The sequence below is a fragment of the Xyrauchen texanus genome, chromosome 11 (genome assembly GCF_025860055.1).
Source record: "Xyrauchen texanus isolate HMW12.3.18 chromosome 11, RBS_HiC_50CHRs, whole genome shotgun sequence".
Lineage (NCBI taxonomy): Eukaryota > Metazoa > Chordata > Actinopteri > Cypriniformes > Catostomidae > Xyrauchen > Xyrauchen texanus.
The window spans coordinates 3,422,164-3,444,154 of NC_068286.1; the positions used below are offsets into that span (position 1 = coordinate 3,422,164).

Below are 21,991 nucleotides of genomic sequence, written 5' to 3' on the forward strand. Positions count from 1 at the left end.
TTAATGTGCAGCCTATGCAAATAAAAAAAATACATTATAAATAATTTTTAGCAGGCAAAATTCATTTTTTTTTGCGAATTTCCTCCTGAATTTTCATAGAACACAACATATTACTTTGCCTTTTCCCTTACCAGTCACTGTGATATGCGTGCTAGCAGGCGTATCTGGGACCCAATCCTCTGGTATGTCTGTTCTTACAGATATATGTTGCTCTTCATCTTTTCCTTATGGGATGAAAAAAGAGAGGAACATGATGATGCAGAAAGTGTAATGAGGCATCTTCATAATAGGAAGGACAATGTGTGATATCAAGAAATGGTCAAACATCTTTTGGCTATGCTAATTCGCTGGTCAGAGTTCACCAAACATAACATTTTGTGTGTAGTGAAAGACAAAACCTCTTTGCCTTGGTGTATGAGTGTGAATGTGTGTGTGAATGGGTGAATGGGACACAGTTTAAAGTGCTTTGGTAACCTCTTTGGTTAAAAAAGGCACTATATAAATGCAGACCATGTAGCATTTTGCATTGGCTGGCATTTCTGCTTTCCTGCATTTGCATACGTATGAATGGAGAGCCAAGGCAAGTGTGACCTTTACTGGTTGGAAATATAATGTTTTAAAATGTTTTGCAACAGAAATGTGGATTCTGACTTCACTGGACTTCCACGCTGAATGAGTATTTGTAGCCTGCTTAGCATTGCTAATTCTTATTCTCATACATTCGTATTTTTAATCCTTTTTCATTTTACAGCATGTTTTGGGTTTTTCCGTCTTTTCTACTGTTTCACCTGTGTGTCTTTTACCTCTTGCCTAGCTCGAGTCTGTGTTTGTAGCCTGCTAGCTTTTTAGCATCACTTACATATCTGTTTTCAGCCTTTAATTCTTAACATCTGCCTAAACGTAGATTTTCTATAATTGTAATTCATGTAAGCACTTACGGTGTCCGGCTTTGGCAGTAGGAGATCACTAAAGATAATGTAAAAGTGGTGTGTGAACATGCAAAAACTATATCAGACACTGTAATATCCACTGGCCTCCTCCCTGCTCGTCGTGGTGATGAGGTTTATAGTAGATTAGTGTCAGAGTTTTTGGGGTAGACCTGACCTGCTAAAGAGAGACAGACTCCATCCCTCCAGGGATGGTGCCGCTCTCCTCTCTAATAATTTGGCTCATAGTCTTAATAATGATAGTATTTGACTAACTGGGGCCCAGGTCAGGAAGCAGACAAACTGGTTAATCCGAACATCTGCTAGCTGCCTTGAGACATTACACAGGTCACATAAACTACAACACATAGAGACTGTATCACCTAGATATCTCATTGAGACTGTGTCTGTTCCCTGAAATACATAAAACCCTCACTAAATAATTTAATTTTGAAGGTTTTGGTGTTACTCAGGGGACAGGATATATATGTAAGTCTTTTGAACTGATAATACTGGATGTGGCACCCTCGTGTATAAATAAAAAAACTCTGTCTTCTTTTACCCTTGCTACGGTATATAGATCACCTGGGCCATTTTCTGATTTCCTTGGTGAATTTGCTATTTTTTTTTATCAGATCTTGTAATCACTGTAGATAGAGCTTTAATTGTTGGTGACTTCAACATTCACATAGATAATGAAAATGACACATTGGGATTAGCATTTATCTGTATTCTAAACTCTTTTGGAGTAAGACAAAACGTAACAGGACCAACTCATCACCATAATCATATGCTAGATTTAATTCTGTCATATGGAGTTGATGTTGATAATATAGTAATTATGCAGCAGAGCAATGACATTCAATCCTTCGCTGTCATAGGTCATGAAGAGCTAACAAAACTTTTCAAAACATCAAAAGCCACAACATGTTTGTTAGATCCAGTACCCTCTAAGCTTTTAAAAGAGGTATTTCCTGTAATTTCAGAACCTCTTCTTAATATTATTAACTCCTCACTATCCTTAGGACATGTCCCAAGAAACTGGCAGTTATCAAACCGCTTATTAAGAAGCCACAACTTGATCCTGGAGAACTTGCTATATATAGACCTATTTCAATTCTCCAGTTTATGTCGAAAATAAGAGTAAAGGTAGTATCCTCCCAAATATGTTCATTCTCTTGAATAGGCTAGAGAATTATTTTGCCAATTGGGGAGTTTAGCATGGTTTAGGTCCTATTTAGGTCCTGACCGCTTCCACTTTGTCTATGTAAATGAGGAATTGTCAAACCAAACAAAAGTATGGAGTTCCAAAAGGATCAGTTTTAGGGCCTCTGCTTTTCTCCTTATACATGCTTCCCCTGGGAGATATTATCAGGATTTGTTGAATTAGTTTCCACTGTTATGACAATGATACCCAAATGTATATTTCTTCAAACCTGATGTTTATATTTCTTCACAATTCACAATTCTCCAAATTGGCAGAGTGTATCAATAAAATAAATGTTTGGATGGCCAGAAATTTACTTCTACTCAATTCCGACAAAACAGAGGTACTAATTATTGGACCAAAAATCTCAAAAAATAAGCCGCTAAAATATAATTTGACTCTCGATGGATGTACTGTTACATCATCTTCAACAGCGAAGAATTTAGGTGTTATATTTGATACCAATCTGTCCTTTTAAAATCAAATTACCAATGTTTGTAGAACAGCATTCTTCTACCTAAGAAATATTGCTAAATTAAGGCATATGCTCCAGAGGGGTTACCAGGATATCATGTTTGGGGGCATTTGGCTTGTTTGGGGGGGCAACATAAACAATTGAAAAAATCAGTGCAAAATTAAGCTATACTACACACAATCTGTTTTAGTGCATATCTTTTTCTAAGCCAGGAACCCAGAGATAGGCACAGGGCCCCTATTTGACTATAGGGCTTAAACTGGATTTTTGTTGTGTCAGACCTCACTCATCTGCTAGCGATGGAAAAATATGCACAAAACAATCCACTTTTAAATTGTAATTTATCGAACTGTATATAATTCTCATCATCTCTATGAGAATAATTCATCTGTCAAAATCCTTTCATTAGGATCATTGAGATAAACAATGTTTCACTTTTAACTTTCTCTAAAGTAAAGTGACTTATTAATTGTTACCAGTTTCCATGCCTGATCCTGGCACAGCTGCTGCTGCTGCTGCTGCTCCTCAGTCTGTTGCTCATCTTTGCTACACTCTACAAAACCATTTAATCAAATCAAAGTGTATATTTCCTACAAACTAATATCACAAAACAAGTCACACATACATTTTATGTTAATGCTTATTGGTTATCCTTAGCGAAAACAACACCTGATAAACAAGAAAAGTACGCTCGTGGCGTTAGAGGCGACTGCGTTAACTCGGAGCTACCAAGCTGCGCCAATCTAAACAATAAGGTATCTTATGATTTCGGGGGTTTACATAGGCTTTTGTCCGGTTTCATATTTGTCAGTCAACTATTCAAAATACATTCGGGGCTACACTCAAAACAACAGATGGACAGATTATTTCTCAAATTCTCAGGGGAGGCAGAGCTTATCCTAGGGGAGGCACTGCCTCCCTAGACACGCCCCTGATATGCTCTCTGTTGCTGATGCCGAGAAACGAATTAATGCGTTCATGACCTCAAGACTAGATTATTGTAATGCATTACTGGGAGGATGTCCAGCAAGATCAATAAATAAACTTCAATTGGTTCAAAATGCAGCAGCCAGAGTGCTAACGAGAACCAAGAACTATGATCATATTAGCCCCATTTTATTTTCATTATATTGGCTAACTGTTAAATTTTGTAATAATTTAAAAATTCTGTTAACTACATACAAAGCTTTGAATGGTCTAGCTCTGCAGTACTTAAGTGACCTTCTACAACACTATTTTCCATCACGTTCATTACGATTGCAACATTCTGGCCTGTTAATAGTTCTAGAATATCAAAATCCACAAAAGGAGGCAGATCCTTTTCATATTTGGCTCCTAAACTATGGAATAGTCTCCCTAATACAGTTCAAGATGCAGACACACTCACTCAGTTTAAGTCTAGACTAAAGACTTAGACATACACCTAATTTATCCTTCAACACACAATTAGGCTGCTTTAGTTAGGTCTGCTGGACCCAGAAACATTGATCATGATCTAAAATCTCTGCCTGTGGTCTAATGATGGACTACACTCTTGAAATGGAATATATAGACTATCAATTAATTGCCAACAAAAGCCTTCGTCAGCCAATTATCAAGGACAATTGTATCAATGTGAACTTCTGCCGTTAATCCATGATGGACTTCAAAGACATTAGTCATTAATCTTACAGTTCATACAAAATCTATGTTTAAACACTGTCCCTTAACACTTACTCAGTTTAATCATTTTAAACCATGACTTGCACTATACATAAGTAATATTGTCATTATATTAATGATGTTAGTCAGAGGGGAACTGGCCCCCACAGTGAGTCTGGTTTAGGGTTAGGGTGGGGTTAGTCAGAGGGGAACTGGCCCACACAGTGAGTCTGGTTTAGGGTTAGGGTGGGGTTTGTCAGAGGGGAACTGGCCCCTACAGTGAGTCTGGTTTAGGGTTAGGGTGGGGTTAGTCAGAGGGGAACTGGCCCACACAGTGAGTCTGGTTTAGGGTTAGGGTGGGGTTTGTCAGAGGGGAACTGGCCCCCACAGTGTGTCTGGTTTAGGGTTAGGGTGGGGTTTGTCAGAGGGGAACTGGCCCACACAGCGAGTCTGGTTTAGGGTTAGGGTGGGGTTTGTCAGAGGGGAACTGGCCCACACAGCGAGTCTGGTTTAGGGTTAGGGTGGGGTTTGTCAGAGGGGAACTGGCCCACACAGTGAGTCTGGTTTAGGGTTAGGGTGGGGTTAGTCAGAGGGGAACTGGCCCCCACAGTGAGTCTGGTTTAGGGTTAGGGTGGGGTTAGTCAGAGGGGAACTAGCCCACACAGTGAGTCTGGTTTAGGGTTAGGGTGGGGTTAGTCAGAGGGGAACTAGCCCACACAGTGAGTCTGGTTTAGGGTTAGGGTGGGGTTAGTCAGAGGGAAACTGGCCCCCACAGTGAGTCTGGTTTAGGGTTAGGGTGGGGTTAGTCAGAGGGGAACTAGCCCACACAGTGAGTCTGGTTTAGGGTTAGGGTGGGGTTAGTCAGAGGGGAACTAGCCCACACAGTGAGTCTGGTTTAGGGTTAGGGTGGGCTTAGTCAGAGGGAAACTGGCCCCCACAGTGAGTCTGGTTTCTCCCAAGTTTATATTTCTCCATTAATCTACATCTTATGGAGTTTTGTGTTCCTTGCCACAGTCGTCTTCAGCTGCTCACTGGGGTTATTAATACAATTATTATTCAATTACTTGTTTTTAAACACAATTCACAATCTTATTTTATCAAACTACACAATGATGACTAAGACATTATAGATATTACAGTTTTATCTTCTGTAAAGCTGCTTTGAAATGAAGTGTGTTGTGAAAGGCGCTATACAAACAAAAATGACTTGGCTTAATCTAAGAAGTGAAATCTCACCGTACTTAGCAGGATTGAGCTCCACATTTTTGATCTGTAATGGAACTAGCACACCCTCCGACTGAAAGAGAAAGAGAGAGAGAGAGAGAGTTTTTCAGCATCCTAATCAAAATGACAATTAGTCTTGTTAAAGCATATGTATTTATTCTTATGTTACAAACAAAACAACTGTTATAGGAGTGACAGATTCACATCAGACTTACCACCACCTTCAGGGTCTTCTTCACTCCATCAGTGCTGAGAAGGTCATTTGCTGCAGCTTTCACTTCAATCACATGATTGCCCACCGTCATGGGAATAATCACAAATGAAACCGCTCTGGTGGATTGGCGCTGGACTTCTACCACTGTTCTGTATTTGTTCTTCTTACTGGCAGCGCTGCAAACATTTTCTGTCTCCATAAACTCCACACGCACCTGGTGAAAATCAGACAGTGGGGAGGATCTTGTCAAAATTTTGGAGGAGTGAGGAGTCTTGTGGAAGAACTGTTCTAGCCTGCACAAAGCCCAGAAGACTCTGATTTGAGTTTGACCTCGTTCGTGTCCCATTGCCAAAAAATAAATAAGTGTTGCCCAAAATCAAAACAAAAAAACAATATCCAAAACTATGCTTTAGTTTGAGTCATGACCAGCTCAAAAACATATATTACTCTGTGATATGAGTCACGGAATTCATTTATCCTGATTTTTGGAAAATGATTTCACTCAAGCACAAATGATTATAAATGATCAACATTTGTACGCCTCATCTGATATTTTACAGACAGACTGACCTTCATCTTCTCGTTGTTGTAGTTGTGAATAATGGCTCTGATTTCTACTTGTTCATTGCGCACAGCTGAATAAGGCATCTTCAGATCAATGAAAAAGTTCTTGTAAGTGATCATCTCCTCCGGTTCTGCCACACAGATACCTTTGGAGAAGAAGACGGTTACAGAGAATGTTTTAAACTGGCAGAATTATTTCTGTTTCTGAATCATCATGAATGTCAAAAAGTTCTGCATGTTTGTAGCTTCACTCTTACTGTTTGTTTGTGACAGGCTGATGGCTAAGATTTGCCAGGTAGTGATCGATTCTTTAAGGTAGATTCCATTTCTTGTAAATGATGTTGTTTGACTGGAATATGAGGACAGGACAAGTAAAGATCAGAGCAAACAGCATCCCCAGCACTCATATTGGAGGTGCCCATTTCTAATACCTCACTATTACATAAAAAATAGCTCATTGAAATAAATTCACAAAACCAGCAAAGCTTCCTTTTTTTTTTTTTTCAATTTAGTTGCATATTTATGCTGTGAATATTTCAACAGAAAACATTTTGCTACAAAAAATTCCATCATGAAAAATAAATATTCATCTTCAAAAATTAAATTCCAAAAAATTCAGTTATTTAAGAGATCATCTTAATTATTCAACTGGTAATATTCTGTCCAGTATATTTTGCTTTGCAAATTCACCTCCAAAATTTGATTGGTTAAATGTTGGTTGGAAATTCAACCTTGTACCTCCAGAGATTGCAGGAAAAGAAGTAAATCTTCATATGCTGCTACTATGTTTTATCACTAGATGGTGCATTGGGGTTCATTTTTGTAACTGAATTTTGGAAGGTGAATATTTATTATTGAATTTTTAATTGTGAAATTTTGTGTGAAACGTTTTCAGTTGAAATATTCACAGCCTAAATGAATAATTCACCCAAAAATGAAAATTCTCTCATCATTTACTTTCCCTCATGCCATCCAAGATGTGCAAGACTTTCTTCTGCATAACACAACTTAAGATTTTTTGAATAATTTCTCAGCCCTTTTGGTCCATACAATACAAGTGAATGGGTGCCAAATCTTTGACCCACCAAAAAGCACATAAAAGGAGCAAAACAGTAATCCACAAGAATCCAGTGGTTAAATCCATGTCTTCAGAAGTGATATGATAAGTGTAGGTGAGAAAAAGATCAATATTTACGTCCATTTTTTCTAGAAATGATTCTCCCTGCCTAGTAGGGGGCGATATGCATGAAGAATGTGAATCACCAAAAACACAAGCAGAAGAATGTGAAAGTGACATTTTATACTTGTATTGTATGGACCACAAGGGCTGAGAAATTATTCTAAAAATTTAATTTTGTTCTGGTGAAGAAAGAAAGTCACACACATCTGGGATGGCATGAGGGTGAGGAAATGATGAGAGAATGTTTATTTTTGGGTGAACTATTCCTTTAAATATACAACCCTATGAAATTGCATCCCAAAACAACTCAAGTGCTGTTAATGCAATGCGTTTATTTATTAATTTGTGCAATTTAGTGTGCTGTTTTTCCCCAAGACATTTGTCATTAAAATACTTCCATAAAGGGGTTTCAAGAAGCGCTTTTCAAACATGATGAGTCATCTAAAAAAATGCGGTCTTCAATAACAAGATGTGTAAAACAGCAATTCTTGACACATTGACCAAAGATATTGATATCTCAAGTTGTAAAATTAATTGCTGTGTACTAGGCCAGTGATAGGCTTATGTTCAATCACAGACAGCAGTATTTCTACATTTAATTCAGATTTCAAATGAAGTTTGTACACTTTCGTTTTGGCTGCGTTGAAATGTATATTAAAATTACACCGTGCCTTTGCACATTCAGATTTAAAGTTCACAACATGTAAATGTTACAAAAGTTATTCATAATGTGCAGTGCTGTACTCCCTAGGACTAAAAGTGAGAATCACGGATGTAGATGAAGTCACAGCTTTTGTCTATCAGGTGATGTTCACTCACCAGTTCTTATCTTTGCAAGCGGGTAGATCTATCTCCTCCCAAAGCCAAGTCTCAGGGAACTGTGTGCGTGATACGATATAATCAGACTCTATATAGTAGTCATCATCATCTTCACCTGTAACAGATTACAAAATACAATTCAGAGAAAATCAGACAATCTAAGTTGGCAACTGTCCACTATTCCTGCCATCCACAGTCACTACCATCAACAGTTTCATGTATCCACAATTACTACTTTTCAATCCATACACTCCACACTTTGTACTACTCACAATTACTACTATCATCTATTATCTGTTTCTACCATCAAAAATGGCTACTATAAAGTTTTAAACTTTCAATTATAATTCCTAATATTTACACTACTATCCACAGTGAATACTAGTTCCAATAGTTCCAAAATTATTTGCAAAAAGTGCTATACTATTAATTTGCAATGACTACTATTAACATCTTAAAAAGGCATTGCTTATACAACAAGACGTTGAAAAAACAGCAAGATGTCCATCTGACGCATGTCTACATCGTACAACAATTACAAGAACAAGTTGATTATTTCATCTGTCGAGTACTCGAGTAGTCAAAATGTTCAAAGTGCACATCTCTAATACACACCATATTTAATAAAGTAATTATATTTACAACACAATATCAATTTAACAACTAAACACAAATATATGTACCCTACTGTAATCCAGGATCTATCAACTTAATTTAGCACAGTTAATTAGCATTTGCCACCTGCTGTACAGTTTAAGGTACAAAAAAGAAAAATATAGTAAGGCTCAACCCTCACTGAAGGTTAATGGTTATTTTTCCATATTTCTTACATTTTTAATAATCATCATTACATTATAATATATGTTTTGTTAATGTTACAGAGAGGTTTTTAATAGACTTAAAAAATGACTGTAGAAATGAAGATGATGGAGTATGAGATTTGCTGCCAAAACGTCTCGGGTTACGTATGTAACCCTTGTTCCCTGAAAAAAGCGGAACGAGATACTGTGCTTTGCTAAGCGCTTTGGGAACAATCCTAGTTGTGACCGAGCTGTGAATATGTGTGTAACACGTCAATGAACATTGACTGGAATTTATAGCCTCGGCTGATGTAATCATTAGATGCACCTGTGGACAGGCTATAAATGGATGTGTCAGATACTTCTTTTTGAAGAGCAGTGCTGGGGCATCCCAGTGTGGCAAAATAGCGCAGTATCTCGTTCCACTTTTTTCAGGGAACAAGGGTTACATACGTAACCCGAGATGTTCCCTTTACAAAAAAGCTTCACTTGATGCTGTGCTTTGCTAAGGGCTTTGGGAACGCAATACCCATGCCGCCGCACTGAGGCTATCCAGACCCCTACAGTTGTGAAGTGTGCTCACAAGAACGCGAGAGGTCTCAGACATGAGCTTGAGATGTCGACTCAGGCGTAAGAGCCTGGAGTAGCATAAATATCTAAACCATAAAATTGTATGAATGTGTGCGGAGAGGACCAGCCTGCCGCATCACAAACTTGTTCAGACATGAGCACGAGATGTCAACTCAAGGGCATAAGAGCCCGGAGTAGCAAGAACATCCAAACTATAAAAGCCTAATGAATGTGTGCGGAGAGGACACAAACTTGCTGCAGAGGGAGACCTCTAGCCAAGTCTTTAGAGGAGGAGAGCCCTCTGGTAGAGTGCACCCTAAAACCTACTGGTGAAGCTTGACCACGCGCCTCGTAGGCCCAGGCAGTAATGTCCCTCACCCAAAGTGACATAGTTTGGCAGGAGGTGACCGCCACCCTGTCACAGCTTCCAAGTGAAGAATTGCTGCCCTGACTTTGGTGGACATAAGTCTGAAGGGTACAGACTGGGCAAAGTCTGAGAAGTCTTAGCTGCTCCGGCATTACAAACGGCAGGGAGCAGAAGGCTTAGAGAATTACCGGCCAAGGGTCGCGAAAGGCACCTTGGGCATGTAGTCAGGGTGAGGGTGAAGTAGAGGAGACATTGCGCTATCAACAGAGGCGAAGAGGTCCTCTTCTGCCCTGTAAAATCTACCCAGATCAGTTCCAAGTGGAGGGAACTTGGAACTGATCTCCTCAGGAGAAAGCCCTACAGTGGCCAAGCATGAAAGGTTTCACAATTCGGGCCGGGGATGAATATGTCCCCTGAGCCTGAGAAAGAAGGTCCTACCTGTTCGGAATCGGCCAAGGCGAACCGTCGAGGAGAGATATTAACTCCGATAACCATATCCTGTTTGGCCAGCGCAGCGCCATTAGTAGGAGGCAAGACCCTTGCTGGTGAACATTGGCCAAGACTCCCGGGAGCAGAGAAACCGGGGAAAGAAACACATACAGATGCATTCTGGATCATTTGTGTGTCTTAACGTCCAGACCCAAGGGGGCTGGGTGACTCAGGGAGAAGTAGAGGAGACATTGCGCTGTTCATAGAGGCAAAGAGGTCCTCTTCTGTCCTATATGATCTCACCCAAACTTGTTCCAAGTGGAAGAAGCCCCCCATTGGTATTTACTGTCTGGACAGTAAATCCAGGGATACAACTGCCCTGAGTGACAGGAGCTTGCCCTGGGCCCTAAGGAGAATCCGACACGTCAGAAATACAGCTGACAAGAACGTGATGATTTCTGTGAGAGGCTACCGCTGTATTGCCCACCTGCACCAAGACATGGCAGCCTCAGGAGGAAGTATTTCAGGGCCAGAAATACAGCCATCAACTCGAGACAGTGACTGTGATAACCGAGCTGACAACCCTCCTATCCCCCTTAAGCTTGACGACCACTTAAGGCCGCTACTCAGCCCATCAGGGAGGCGTCTGTCGTTAGCAGTCTGTGACAACAAGACGCACCTAGAGTGGGACCCAAGGAAAAAAAACTGGGGTCTTAACCACATAGAAAGGGAATGAAGCCAGAGGCGCGTAACCCTTATTAGCCTAGGGGTTTTGGCCCTTGGAAGAAATCCCCTGGCTTTGAGCCACAACAAAAACGGTCTCATGGGCAGAAGGTCCAGAGGGATCACCAAGGACGTGGTCACCCTGAGACCTGGAAATCGTTGATACTGATAACAGTGCAACCTTGACCTAGCCTGACTTTGCTCAGGGTGATCTGAATGGACTTAATTCTAGCGGGAGACTGTTGTGCCCACATTGTGACTGAACTCCATACAATGCCCCGTTAGACAGTGTTCTGAGTGGGAGAGATGACGCTTTTCTTGGCGTTGAGCCTCAACCCCAGAGAAACCAGATGAACTAAGACGATATCCCTGTGCTGAACTGCCAGTTCCTGGAACTGTGCTAGGATCAGCCAGTCGTCTATATAATTCAGAATGCAGATGCCCCGGAGTCGCAAAGGAACCAGCGCTACATCATGCATTTGTGAATGTGCAGGTAAAAGGGCTAGGCCGAATGGAAGAAACTGACACTAGAAGACTTCACCCCCGAAAGCGAACCTCAGGAACTTCCTGTGTTGTGGTAGAACTTCTAAATGAAGTAAAGAAGTGCATCATAAGATTGATGGTGACCAGCCAAATGAGATGTAGGGCTTGAGACACGATCGTCTTGATATCTAGGACTTGAACACCCAGACTGGGAAATTCAAGCTTTAAGATCTAAGCCAGATGCAACCCCTCACCCTCCATGGGAACCAGGAAGTACTTAGTGTAATAACCTAACTCTCTCTCTGGAAGGGGAACACATTCCATGACCCCTTTAACCAGTAGATTTGCTTTTCACAGTAGACATAAAAAAGAAATCCGGTTTACAGTAGTGAGAACCACGACTTTGAAACACGGCAGTGAATTAAATCCTGACGCCCTTTCCTACTGTTCTTAAGACCCACAGAAAAAGTATATATCTGGCAGAAGTTTCTACGCTGCCAGGATCTCTGAGATGGGTATTAGATTTTAACACTTCCTGTTGAGTGGTTTTCGAGTGTTTCGCGTCCTGAATAAATGCAGAGAACAGCAAAAACACCCAACTTTTGATGGGAGCCTCTGCCACACGAAACACCAAGAGGTGGCGGGAATGGAGAGGCTTCGAGGGGGTACCGGGAGGGGTGAAGTGAAGCATGCGTCCCGTCCCGAGGGGAGCTACCCCCTAAATCTAGGCACAAGACCATCAGGGTTTTCTCCTTTCAGAAATTATGGTCCTTGCTTCGGGGGCTGCCGAGGGCGACGAGACTGTCCCCGATCCCTGGGAGGAGGAGTACGACTCACCACGTTTGCGTTTGAGCCTCCCTTCTAACAGGATTGAGTCTGGGGTGGGTTGAAGGACCCGCCCCTGAGTGCGGCGAGGTTGGAACTGCCCGAAGGCTTCCTCATGGCTTTTCGGAAAACTTTGTCCTTGTCCTTGATGCCCGAAAGGTTGATCCAAATGTGCCTCTCTGCGGTGACCAAGGCAGACATAGACCGGCCAATAACACGGGCTTTGTGCTTGGTCGCGCAGAGAGAAAGATCTGTGGCTCGGCGAAGCTCAGAGAAGGCTTGCTCGTCGAGCGCAGCACCCACACTCAGGTCGTCCAGCAGGTCAACCTGGTACGCCTATAATACAGCCATAGTGTGCAGAGCAGCACCAGCCTGACCTGCTGCTTGATAAGCCCTTCCCACTAAAGTGGAGGTTGTCCTACAAGGCTTTGAGGGGAGAGAAGGCTTTTTGAGTGACGATCACTGAATATCCCCGTCCCTCAGCACCCACGATAGTTGAATATAATGACGTCGAGGGTACGTGAACACTGGAAGAATAGGGGTTCCAACATGAGCGAGAATGGAGGTTATCAAAGAAGGGAAGGGACTGATGAGGCGTTCCCTTCCCCAGATTGCTAGATAAATATCTATCCCCTAACTTGGAGGGTTTGTGAGTCTCTTTTTGGTATGGCCAGTCCAACTGGAGTCTGGCAACCGCACGAGTAACCACATCGAGCAATTCCTCCGCTGATTTTTTTATCGCGAACAGAAAGCTTGGAGGCGGGAAGAGAATCGCGGTCCCCCTCATGAACCGAAGAGGTGTCGGAACGCGCTTCGAGATCATGTGAAGGACCAGCTGGGTTTGGGGAGAGAGCGAGAGAAAGGGACAAACACGTATCTTGCTCCACAGCCAAATCCATGCGAGAGCCCCACGAACTAAGCGTTGATGCTGACTCCCGGAAGTGAGCGAGGCGAGCACGAAGCACTTTGCCAGAAAGCAAATCGCAGTGCTCGCACCCGCCCTGCTGCAACGCGAGAGCAGCGTCCTCTTCCCCCAAACAAACAGAACAAAACTTTTTCCACAGCTTTCAGTCATTGAGGAAAAAAGAGGCTCTAACGACACCTGGTGACGCATCCATTTATAGCCTGGCCACAGGTGCATCTAATGATTACATCAGCCGGGGCTATAAATTCCGGTCAATGTTCATTGACGTGTTACACACATATTCACAGCTCGGTCACAACTAGGATTGTTCCCAAAGCGCTTAGCAAAGCGCAGCATCAAGTGAAGATTTTTGTCAAGGGAACGTATTATTACACAGCTGAATATGTGTAGTGCAAATAGCATACAAAAATCTGATATATTCAAAAGCATATAATCAGCCTTTTACATTCATCGACTGAGATCTGCTTATTTGCACAACTTAAACATTAACGGTCATACAGGTGTCCCAACTCATTGACTCACATTAATTTATTAAATCTACAATTATTTACAGTATATTTGTGAGATTATATATTTTAGAGATTTTATAAAGGTTTAACGTCAACTCGAACAGAAAATTATGTTTTTGTTAATGAAAATGAGACGTGGATATGTCCAGACAACCGACCGTACAGTTCAGTGGTAAGAAATTAATCTATTGCAATATTAGTTTTTCAATTTTTAATCTTTCTCAATACTTTTCTGATTTCAAAAACCCTACATTGTGTTGAAGGCATTGGTTATTTGGCATAATCTTTTTCAAAATCTGTGTGATATACTGTAGTCTAAGTGGAGCAGTGTGATTCATACAGTGAATATTAGTTAAGAAACTCACTGCGAGCCAGAAGCAGCTCCTCATCTCCGGCTGTAGCTGTACGTTTTTTCATTTCATTGCAGCAGTGCAGGAAGGCTTTGGCACATTCTTGTCCATCTACGATGTATGTGGCTCGTCTTTCACAGGTGTAGTCAAGTTTATTCTCCTTCATTCCATCAAAACAGCACACCTTCAAATCACCCGTGTATTTACCAGCTGAGAACACAACATTATGGTAAAAAAGCCTTTCCCCTCATTGCCCCCCCCACTCACAGGCCTGCCCCCTCAGATGACAGTCACACTCATACCCCTACACACCCTCAATGGTTTACTCTTCTCTAACAGTGCTCATTGATAATTATTTTGCATATGAAATTCATGATGCTTAGCTCTAGCAGCTCCGAAGCCACCCCACACTCTTCCTGATTTCTCCTCTGTAGCTTCCAAGGGGCCATGTGAGTAAGACGAGAGAGGACGGTATAGAGAGCGAATACATTTTAGAAGCGTTTCTCGTAGGCTGAGGAAGACGTTTGTAGAATGACATTTTGATGCCGGTTTTACTGTGTTGATGCCATGCCAGATCACACTCACAACACAAATATTAATCCTCAATGCAATGCATGTATACTACTAAAAAGATATTGTGAAGTGGTTTCTCCTGTATTCCCAGGACAACGCTCTTGCTTTCTCCATCCAGTGTGACTGGCTTGAGAACACTATTTTCAGTCTTTGCTGTTCAGAATCCCAGAACTCTGCCATGCCCCAGCACGACTGACAGACCTCATAGTTGCAGAAAAATGCACAAGCATGTTCACAAATGTGAGCAAAAATCTTGGTTGCACTGAGTGACCAAGGCCCAATGGTTGATTGATTGAATTTATCTGATTCAACATTTTTAAAGAATGTATAACATTGATATATAAAACACAATCCCACACAATTTTTAAAAACCGTCAGGGATAAAACACAACATACAATAAATACACAATAAAGGCAATAAATAAAAAAGAAAGCCAAAGGCTGGGTGGCATTCAGCCACTGGCGGCCACACACTGAGCACAGCTATGTGCTTCGGTTCATAAGGAAACTGCCTCACTCGACAGTGCGAGACTCTTTTACATTTACGTTCAGAGGCACAATACCTCCTTGCCAAATATGTGATGATAACAGGGTGTGAGGCACATGATGTCTTCTACAATAGTACATTTTCTGGTCACCAAGTACGATGGTGGCGCACTAAAATTGAGTATGGTCACATTCGTTGTTGAACCTGGTGAGTCAAATTCTCCTCTGAATCGAGTCTTGTCTTCTACATGTGATGCACAATCAGTTTTGAGGAATTGGGAAGTAAGATTAAAGCCAAGATTAACCTGTTTGCATCCCAGAGACCACGCATCATTGCCTTTGGTACTCCATGACAGCAAGCTCCACCAGGCTTGGGCACCTTAGCACACAGATGGCTAGCGAAACGTGAATTTGCGCTTCCCCCTTCAGCTTGCTGCATCAAGTATTGTATAAGATACGGGAAAACAAGTAAAGAGTGATAATATGTGCCAAATGGCCCAACAACCACTGTTCCCAGATGTGGTAGAGCTGTGCTCCCCAATGGGAAATTCTTTTGAGGTCAGATCTGCTCTCACAAGCTCATGGTACAATTTGGCATCCCTGTCCAAAGCTATGGAGACTGCATGTCTTGCCCCTAAACAGGGCTCACCTGGCACAATTAGGTTGTCGCAACTGGTGTAAAACAGCATACTATGGGTCTAGGCCCCATCAACAAGGCGGCTGTATGCCTTAAAGTGCTGACCTTTGCAGACAGGTGCTCCTCCCAGTGCAGGACCCAAAGCATTGCTCTGTGCAGACTCACTCCATCCACACTCAAGGTTTATATCAATACCAAAGCAACCACTCATGACCTTTTAGGGCTTGTCTATCAACAAACACCCTCTGGTCAGCAGATTTATGCATTGTGCCAGACAGCTTGGACCCCTATTTTGCCCTGCTGCCTTCCGGTTCGGGACTTGATGCTGATTTTAAATAAGCTTACTGGTTCCCTGTTTGGGCCACTAGATGTGGTAAGGCAGTTTCTTACTCTCTTTGGAGACTGTGCTGCTAATAATTTTGCATCAGTCACACGTGTAGGAGACCTACAGGCCTTTTTGGTAAGCAAATATTGTTACAGTTTGGAAAGAGCCTGTAAAATGTAATTCTCAAGTCCAGTGTGCCAAATGTGCTGTCAACCCCTATATGTCTCAGGTTGTTACCCTGTAGGTGTTCTCTAAGAACCTCCTCCCTTGGAGTTGGATGAAGCTCAGGGACTGTACATGCTCTGCAAGGGCATTACACATGTTGACCAACAGGTCAATTCAGGGTATTGGAACAATTATATGTTTCTTCAGAGACTGCTCATAGGTTTTGAGCATGTCCAAGCAAAGAAATTCCCACTGGGTCGTGGATGTTACTGCGTTTTCTTCCAAGGCATACAGTGTCCCATGTGCATAAAATCTCATTCTATCATTCTAAGAGTATGCTATCCTCTTGGGCATGTGCAAAGGTTGTGTCTCTAGAAGACATACAGCTTGGGAAGCTACAGTTTCAAAGTAGCTTCACCAAAAATGGAGGGGTGTAGTGGTATATTGGAAACTACTTTGGAAATGTAAGCGTAAGCATAGATCTAGTAGGAAAAATTTGGAATTAATTCAACAGGAATTACATTCCATCAATATACATCCTCTGGTTTATAAGGCTACTAGCTGCCTCTCATTGTTCATATACTTCCATGTTTTCACCCCATCTCCACCAGTTTAGGTCCCATACTCATCGACTCCAGCAGGATCTGTAGGATGGGGCTTGCGCCAAATTATATAAGTATCTTTTTGTTCACATTATTAAAATAATCTTGAGTCTTTCTGATTGAACCAGAGTTCTCTAAAGTTGGGAAACATTATTTTTTGTGTTTGAGGACTAAATAGTGCCAATAGTGCAATTGAATTGAATGGTTTGTTTTAAATCAGAATAAATCAAGTTTCTCACCCAGTGTAGCGGTGACCTGCCAAAGACTCTCAGCTCTCCGTCGTCTCTTTGGAGGGGTGGGACAGCCATGTTCTAGAGGACATTTAATCAGAATGAATTAGCATATTGTACTAAAACTCAGATCACTACAATGCAGATGTAAAAGATTCCAAGCGGAGAAGACTTATTTAGTAAACTTATTAGTCTTTCAAGTTCTATCATCAGTGACACTAATGGCACTTTTCCATTGCATGTTACGGTTTGACTCGACTCGACTCCCTTTACATTTCTGAGCTTGCTTTTCCACTGCTGTTTAGTGCCGCCTCAATGTTGGTGGATTATAGGCTGATTGTCATAGTTGCACCGTCTCTACTGCTGTGACATCATCTTAAACGCGACACAAAACAACAATAACACCACCGCTAGCTGTTAGCTACTAGCTCATTGTGCTACATGAAGCAGTTGTTGCATGGTGATTTTACACAAGTGTAACAGTTAAATTGGCCTGGTTGTTTTAGAAGCTAGTTTTCCAGTAGCTGGCCAACTAAATAAAGTGACACTTTCAAGCAGAGTATAGAGTTAACATAACAAAGCAAAACATAACATCCTCCATTGTGGATCAATTTGATTGATAATCAGTCCAGGGCACTCTCCCTCCCATTGCTCACCAATCTAGATAGTGTCCATTTGGTCGAACCACTTCCAATTTTCCTTGATAGTACTGTAGTCATTTTTAAGTTGTTGTATTTTTTTTCCTTTTCCCTACACTGTTGGTAGGACCAGTGGTAGCCGTGTCTCAGCTGTGCAGCCAACAGCTAAGACACTTCTTAAAATATTTTTTTATTTCTTTCTTTGCTAACGAAAGGAATGTATGCACCTCGTTTATTGACCGTGCCGTGGTTTTACGCACAGCCATTTCTTTTTACAATTCGAAAGTCACGTGAACAAATGATACTGCTATCGCTGTAGACAAATCAAAACTAGTGGGTTGATGCCTGTGTCGAAAATCCAGTTATGCTGGTAGTGATGATTATCCTTTACCAGTGATCTGCAGGGTTTTGACATCACATTTAGTATCGGCTCGGCTTGCTTGGAACCTCGACCGAGGTGGGACTAAAAAAAGTACCAGGTACCAGGGACTATCCACAGTGGAAAACCCCCAAAAAGCGAGCAGACTCGAGTTGAGTCGAGTTTTACCGTTTAGTGGAAAAGCCCCATAACATCACTTTCCTTAGTGAAGAAATAATAAAATATTTACCTGTTCTGGTGTTGGTGCCTCCTGCACTGTTGGACTCAAACATCAGACCTGCATCATAGAAAACCCCCATACTGTCCTTTCCACTACCTGCTGTACAGCCAGTGTCATGTTTCTCTATGATGTCCCAGATCTAGAAGTGACATCAAGAAAGAAACATTGAGACCAGCGAAGTACGTTTGATACAAGTAAGAGTCATGAGCTGTTTGTACCACTGTATGTAGTCTGATGAAGATTCATCACCTTAGTCTGAGTGAGTCTGTTCTTGTTAAGGACCTGCACAGCCTTGTCAACCACCACCAGTCCAACTTTAGCTCCAGGGTCTCCAGTTATTTGCAAGCTGAACTCATCTCCTGGTTTATAATATATTTTCTTGTCCTTCACCTCAAGTTTGAGCTATTTTTAAAATGAGTGTTAGGCTGGTTTAAGACATTAGTTATTATAATTTGTTTTTTACAGCAGGGCACTGATAGCTTGTTCAAGTTAACGCTTTTCCTTTAAAAGAAGCTGAATCAGTTAATGTGTTACATGCTTAGATCATGTTGACCATTTCTTCTGATTGTTTACCCACCGTTCCCATGCACGTGTCCTTCACATCAACCCAGACTGAGTCAGACACCACCTCAGAGCCCACATGGTAATAAGCCACAAAGCGGAAGGAAGGCAGCATGTTTTTGGTCACAGGTAGAGACAAAGTCACTAGAGCTTGTCCTTTCCTCTTAAACCTGTCGGCTTGCACAATCTGCCCTTTACTTAAGATCTGAAAATATCCGTGAAACAGGTGAGTAAAAAGACAGTAAAGCATTCAGAACATTCATGCAATCTCTATTACAAGCTGTATGATTTATTTTCTTGTATTAAATTGATATTTAAACAATAATTGAGAGAGACCATGTGTTTTAGTCTGCATGAAATAACTCCCTCACCATATAGGTGAAACACTGTCATATTAATGGTACATCTAAATTACAAAAAAACATCTCTCACCATGTAAGTATAATCTTGATTTTTGGCTCCTGGACTGTTTCCCGTGTACAAGTTGACTTTCATTTGACCACCAATCTCAAGCTCTGCAGCATCAATGCCAATGTGCAGGTAGTTTTTGGAGTCACCTTTGGGTATGTAGGCTTGAGCGGTCATCTTATTCACCGCCTGCTGTTCTTCACTTAACATTGGATCTTTGGTCTTCACCTAAAAATATATATTGATTTGAACCAACACAACCAACAAAGAGCTATTTCAACAACACTTTTCTGATTGTTGACTAAAGCTCAGATCTGATTTGAATCATCTCTCACTTCACCAGTAAAACTGACTGAACATCAGTGCAGTTGAGATGGCAGATCTTACAGTGATCTCCAGTGTAGAAGATCCTTCCTGAGAATTGATGGTAGCCTTCGCAATGCCATTGGATTTTGTTCGATATCTGTCCCCTCCAAAGTTGACCTCCATTTCCACATTTTTAGCAGGTGTCTGGTCGGGATTTGTCACATAAACCTTTTTGGAAAAGCAATGACCAAAAATTTTTATAATTGTGGTTTATAGAGCAAATTTATAATATAACACATTACATTGGATAGCGTTCAAAATTGTTGCTTTCTTCTCAAAGTTTTCTACCGAGATATCCAAGGGCATTCCAGGTTTAAAGTATTGTGGTGTTCTTTTGAAGTGGATGGTGTACGGTGATGTCACAATCTGAATACCTCTCCTGTGAGCTTCTACCATTTCACTGCCTGAAACAAACACACACACACACACACACACACACACACAAATACTCACCCTTATCAACAGTTTACACTCACACACATACTGTACAGTGAATCAGCATAGATTAACATTAACCAGTATACGGTTTCAATCTTACCACTTTCTGTTAAAACACTGACTGAAACATAGATTGAGTGTCCAACCAGCTGTTCAATGTTTGGAAAGGTCTTAAGTATCATATCGCTGGTCAGCTCTGCAGAGCTCTTTCCTTTATTGATCTATTTAGAAATAAGACAGAGAACGGCCTCAGTATACCAGAAGTGTATGATTGTGTTATTGTGTCATTGTGCATAACTGTGAAAGTGATCCCAAGTTGAATATTTCAGCTCAGGTCTGTAGAGCTCACCCGAACCCTTTGCAGAGAGGCAGCAATACTTGTTTTACTGTCATCTTTCATCACGCCAAACACCACAAATCCATATCCTTCTACCTTCTGTCCAAACAGGTAGCTAAAAAAACAAATACAATTTATAAATGACTTGATTAGCCAAAATTGAAAATGCAAGATGACAATAGATACTAACTAAGGCTGTCAATTTAGGGTGGTAATTCAGTGTGATTAGTTATATAAAACACACACAAAATGCAATTAATGATGCCACCACAATAAAGAATTTTCCAACCAACAGAACAATTGAAAGTTGAAGTGTGTAATTTATGCGCCACTAGCACCATCGAACATTTGTTTTCAAACAGAGTTGTGAATGCACCCCCAGTCTGCTGTTGATTGAATAAACAGATAGTTTGTCTTTTTTTATCAATCTCATAAGCAGTATTTTATTAAATAATGGGGAAGATTATTCTAACCTGCCATATAGACCATCTTCGTCATGTTAAAGAGATGATTTAGGTGTCTGGATCACAGTAGTGCAGTGATGCTGTACAGTCCTGGTAGAGTGTGTCATAACTTTACAGCGCTCAGAAACAGCCTGCAAAATTGGAATTGAGCATGCAAATTGCGTTCCGCACACATTTTGAAGGGGCGTTTGTGCTTTTGGCTGATTTGAATCATTTCTTTAGTCAATCGGGTGGTAAACCAGCGCAGACAGCATGTGCAACTAACTAGCAATTTTACTGGCCGCAATTAATCTTAGTGAATTCCCCCCGTAGTGTTTATGAGTTTTCAACAGAGGCGGCAGCAGCCGATTTTGCCGGGGCTTCAGCCCCGAATGGTTTTAGTGTAGCCCCGAATGTATTTTGAAAAGTTGACTGACAAATATGAAACCGGACAAAAGCCTATGTAAACCCCCGAAATCATAAGTTGCTTTATTTCATTGTGTTCTGGTTTTGCACATACTGCATACAGCCTGTAAAAATAGACATAGGCTTAATCTAGCCTATAGAATAAGTTCCTTTGCTGTCGGTAGCCTATGGGCTACTCCGTTTCTTCCTCTCTGTTGAATATGCAGCAGGTAGGGGAGGAGCTTGCACAGTCGTTGTCATAAACGTACGTTACTTAGTGGCGAGTTAACGGCAATTAGCAGGAAAGACAGCAAAAATGAAGCAAATGAGGCTTCTAAAATTTTCGAAAGAAGTCAGTGGGTAAGAATTCACATTTGTTTTTGTCCTTAAAGTCTAAAGATCATCATACCGACTATTATATCATATGTATATATGTAGCCTAGTGGTTAGCGAGTCAGCCTCTTACGCTGGAGACTGCGGTTCTAGTCCATTTCGGTTCATGATTTCTTTTGTTTATCAGGTGTTGTTTTCTCTAAGGATAACCAAT

At 41.3% G+C, this 21,991-nt stretch overlaps 1 protein-coding gene across 1 annotated transcript in view; it reads right to left on the bottom strand.

Annotated features, from left to right (window-relative positions):
• The window catches only part of LOC127651148 (complement C3-like), a 59,421-nt gene that overhangs the window by 32,297 nt on the left and 5,133 nt on the right, over window positions 1–21,991 (bottom strand). The window contains exons 8-23 of the mRNA XM_052136849.1: window positions 20,609–20,711; window positions 20,360–20,480; window positions 20,110–20,225; window positions 19,843–19,989; window positions 19,480–19,683; window positions 19,064–19,252; window positions 18,736–18,888; window positions 18,496–18,625; window positions 17,259–17,330; window positions 14,247–14,441; window positions 8,251–8,365; window positions 6,509–6,600; window positions 6,258–6,397; window positions 5,689–5,901; window positions 5,486–5,546; window positions 132–224 (exon numbers count right to left, since the gene is read on the bottom strand). Of these exons, the coding sequence (XP_051992809.1) occupies window positions 132–224; window positions 5,486–5,546; window positions 5,689–5,901; window positions 6,258–6,397; window positions 6,509–6,600; window positions 8,251–8,365; window positions 14,247–14,441; window positions 17,259–17,330; window positions 18,496–18,625; window positions 18,736–18,888; window positions 19,064–19,252; window positions 19,480–19,683; window positions 19,843–19,989; window positions 20,110–20,225; window positions 20,360–20,480; window positions 20,609–20,711 (2,144 nt within the window). The remainder of the gene's footprint in view (window positions 1–131; window positions 225–5,485; window positions 5,547–5,688; window positions 5,902–6,257; window positions 6,398–6,508; window positions 6,601–8,250; window positions 8,366–14,246; window positions 14,442–17,258; window positions 17,331–18,495; window positions 18,626–18,735; window positions 18,889–19,063; window positions 19,253–19,479; window positions 19,684–19,842; window positions 19,990–20,109; window positions 20,226–20,359; window positions 20,481–20,608; window positions 20,712–21,991) is intronic.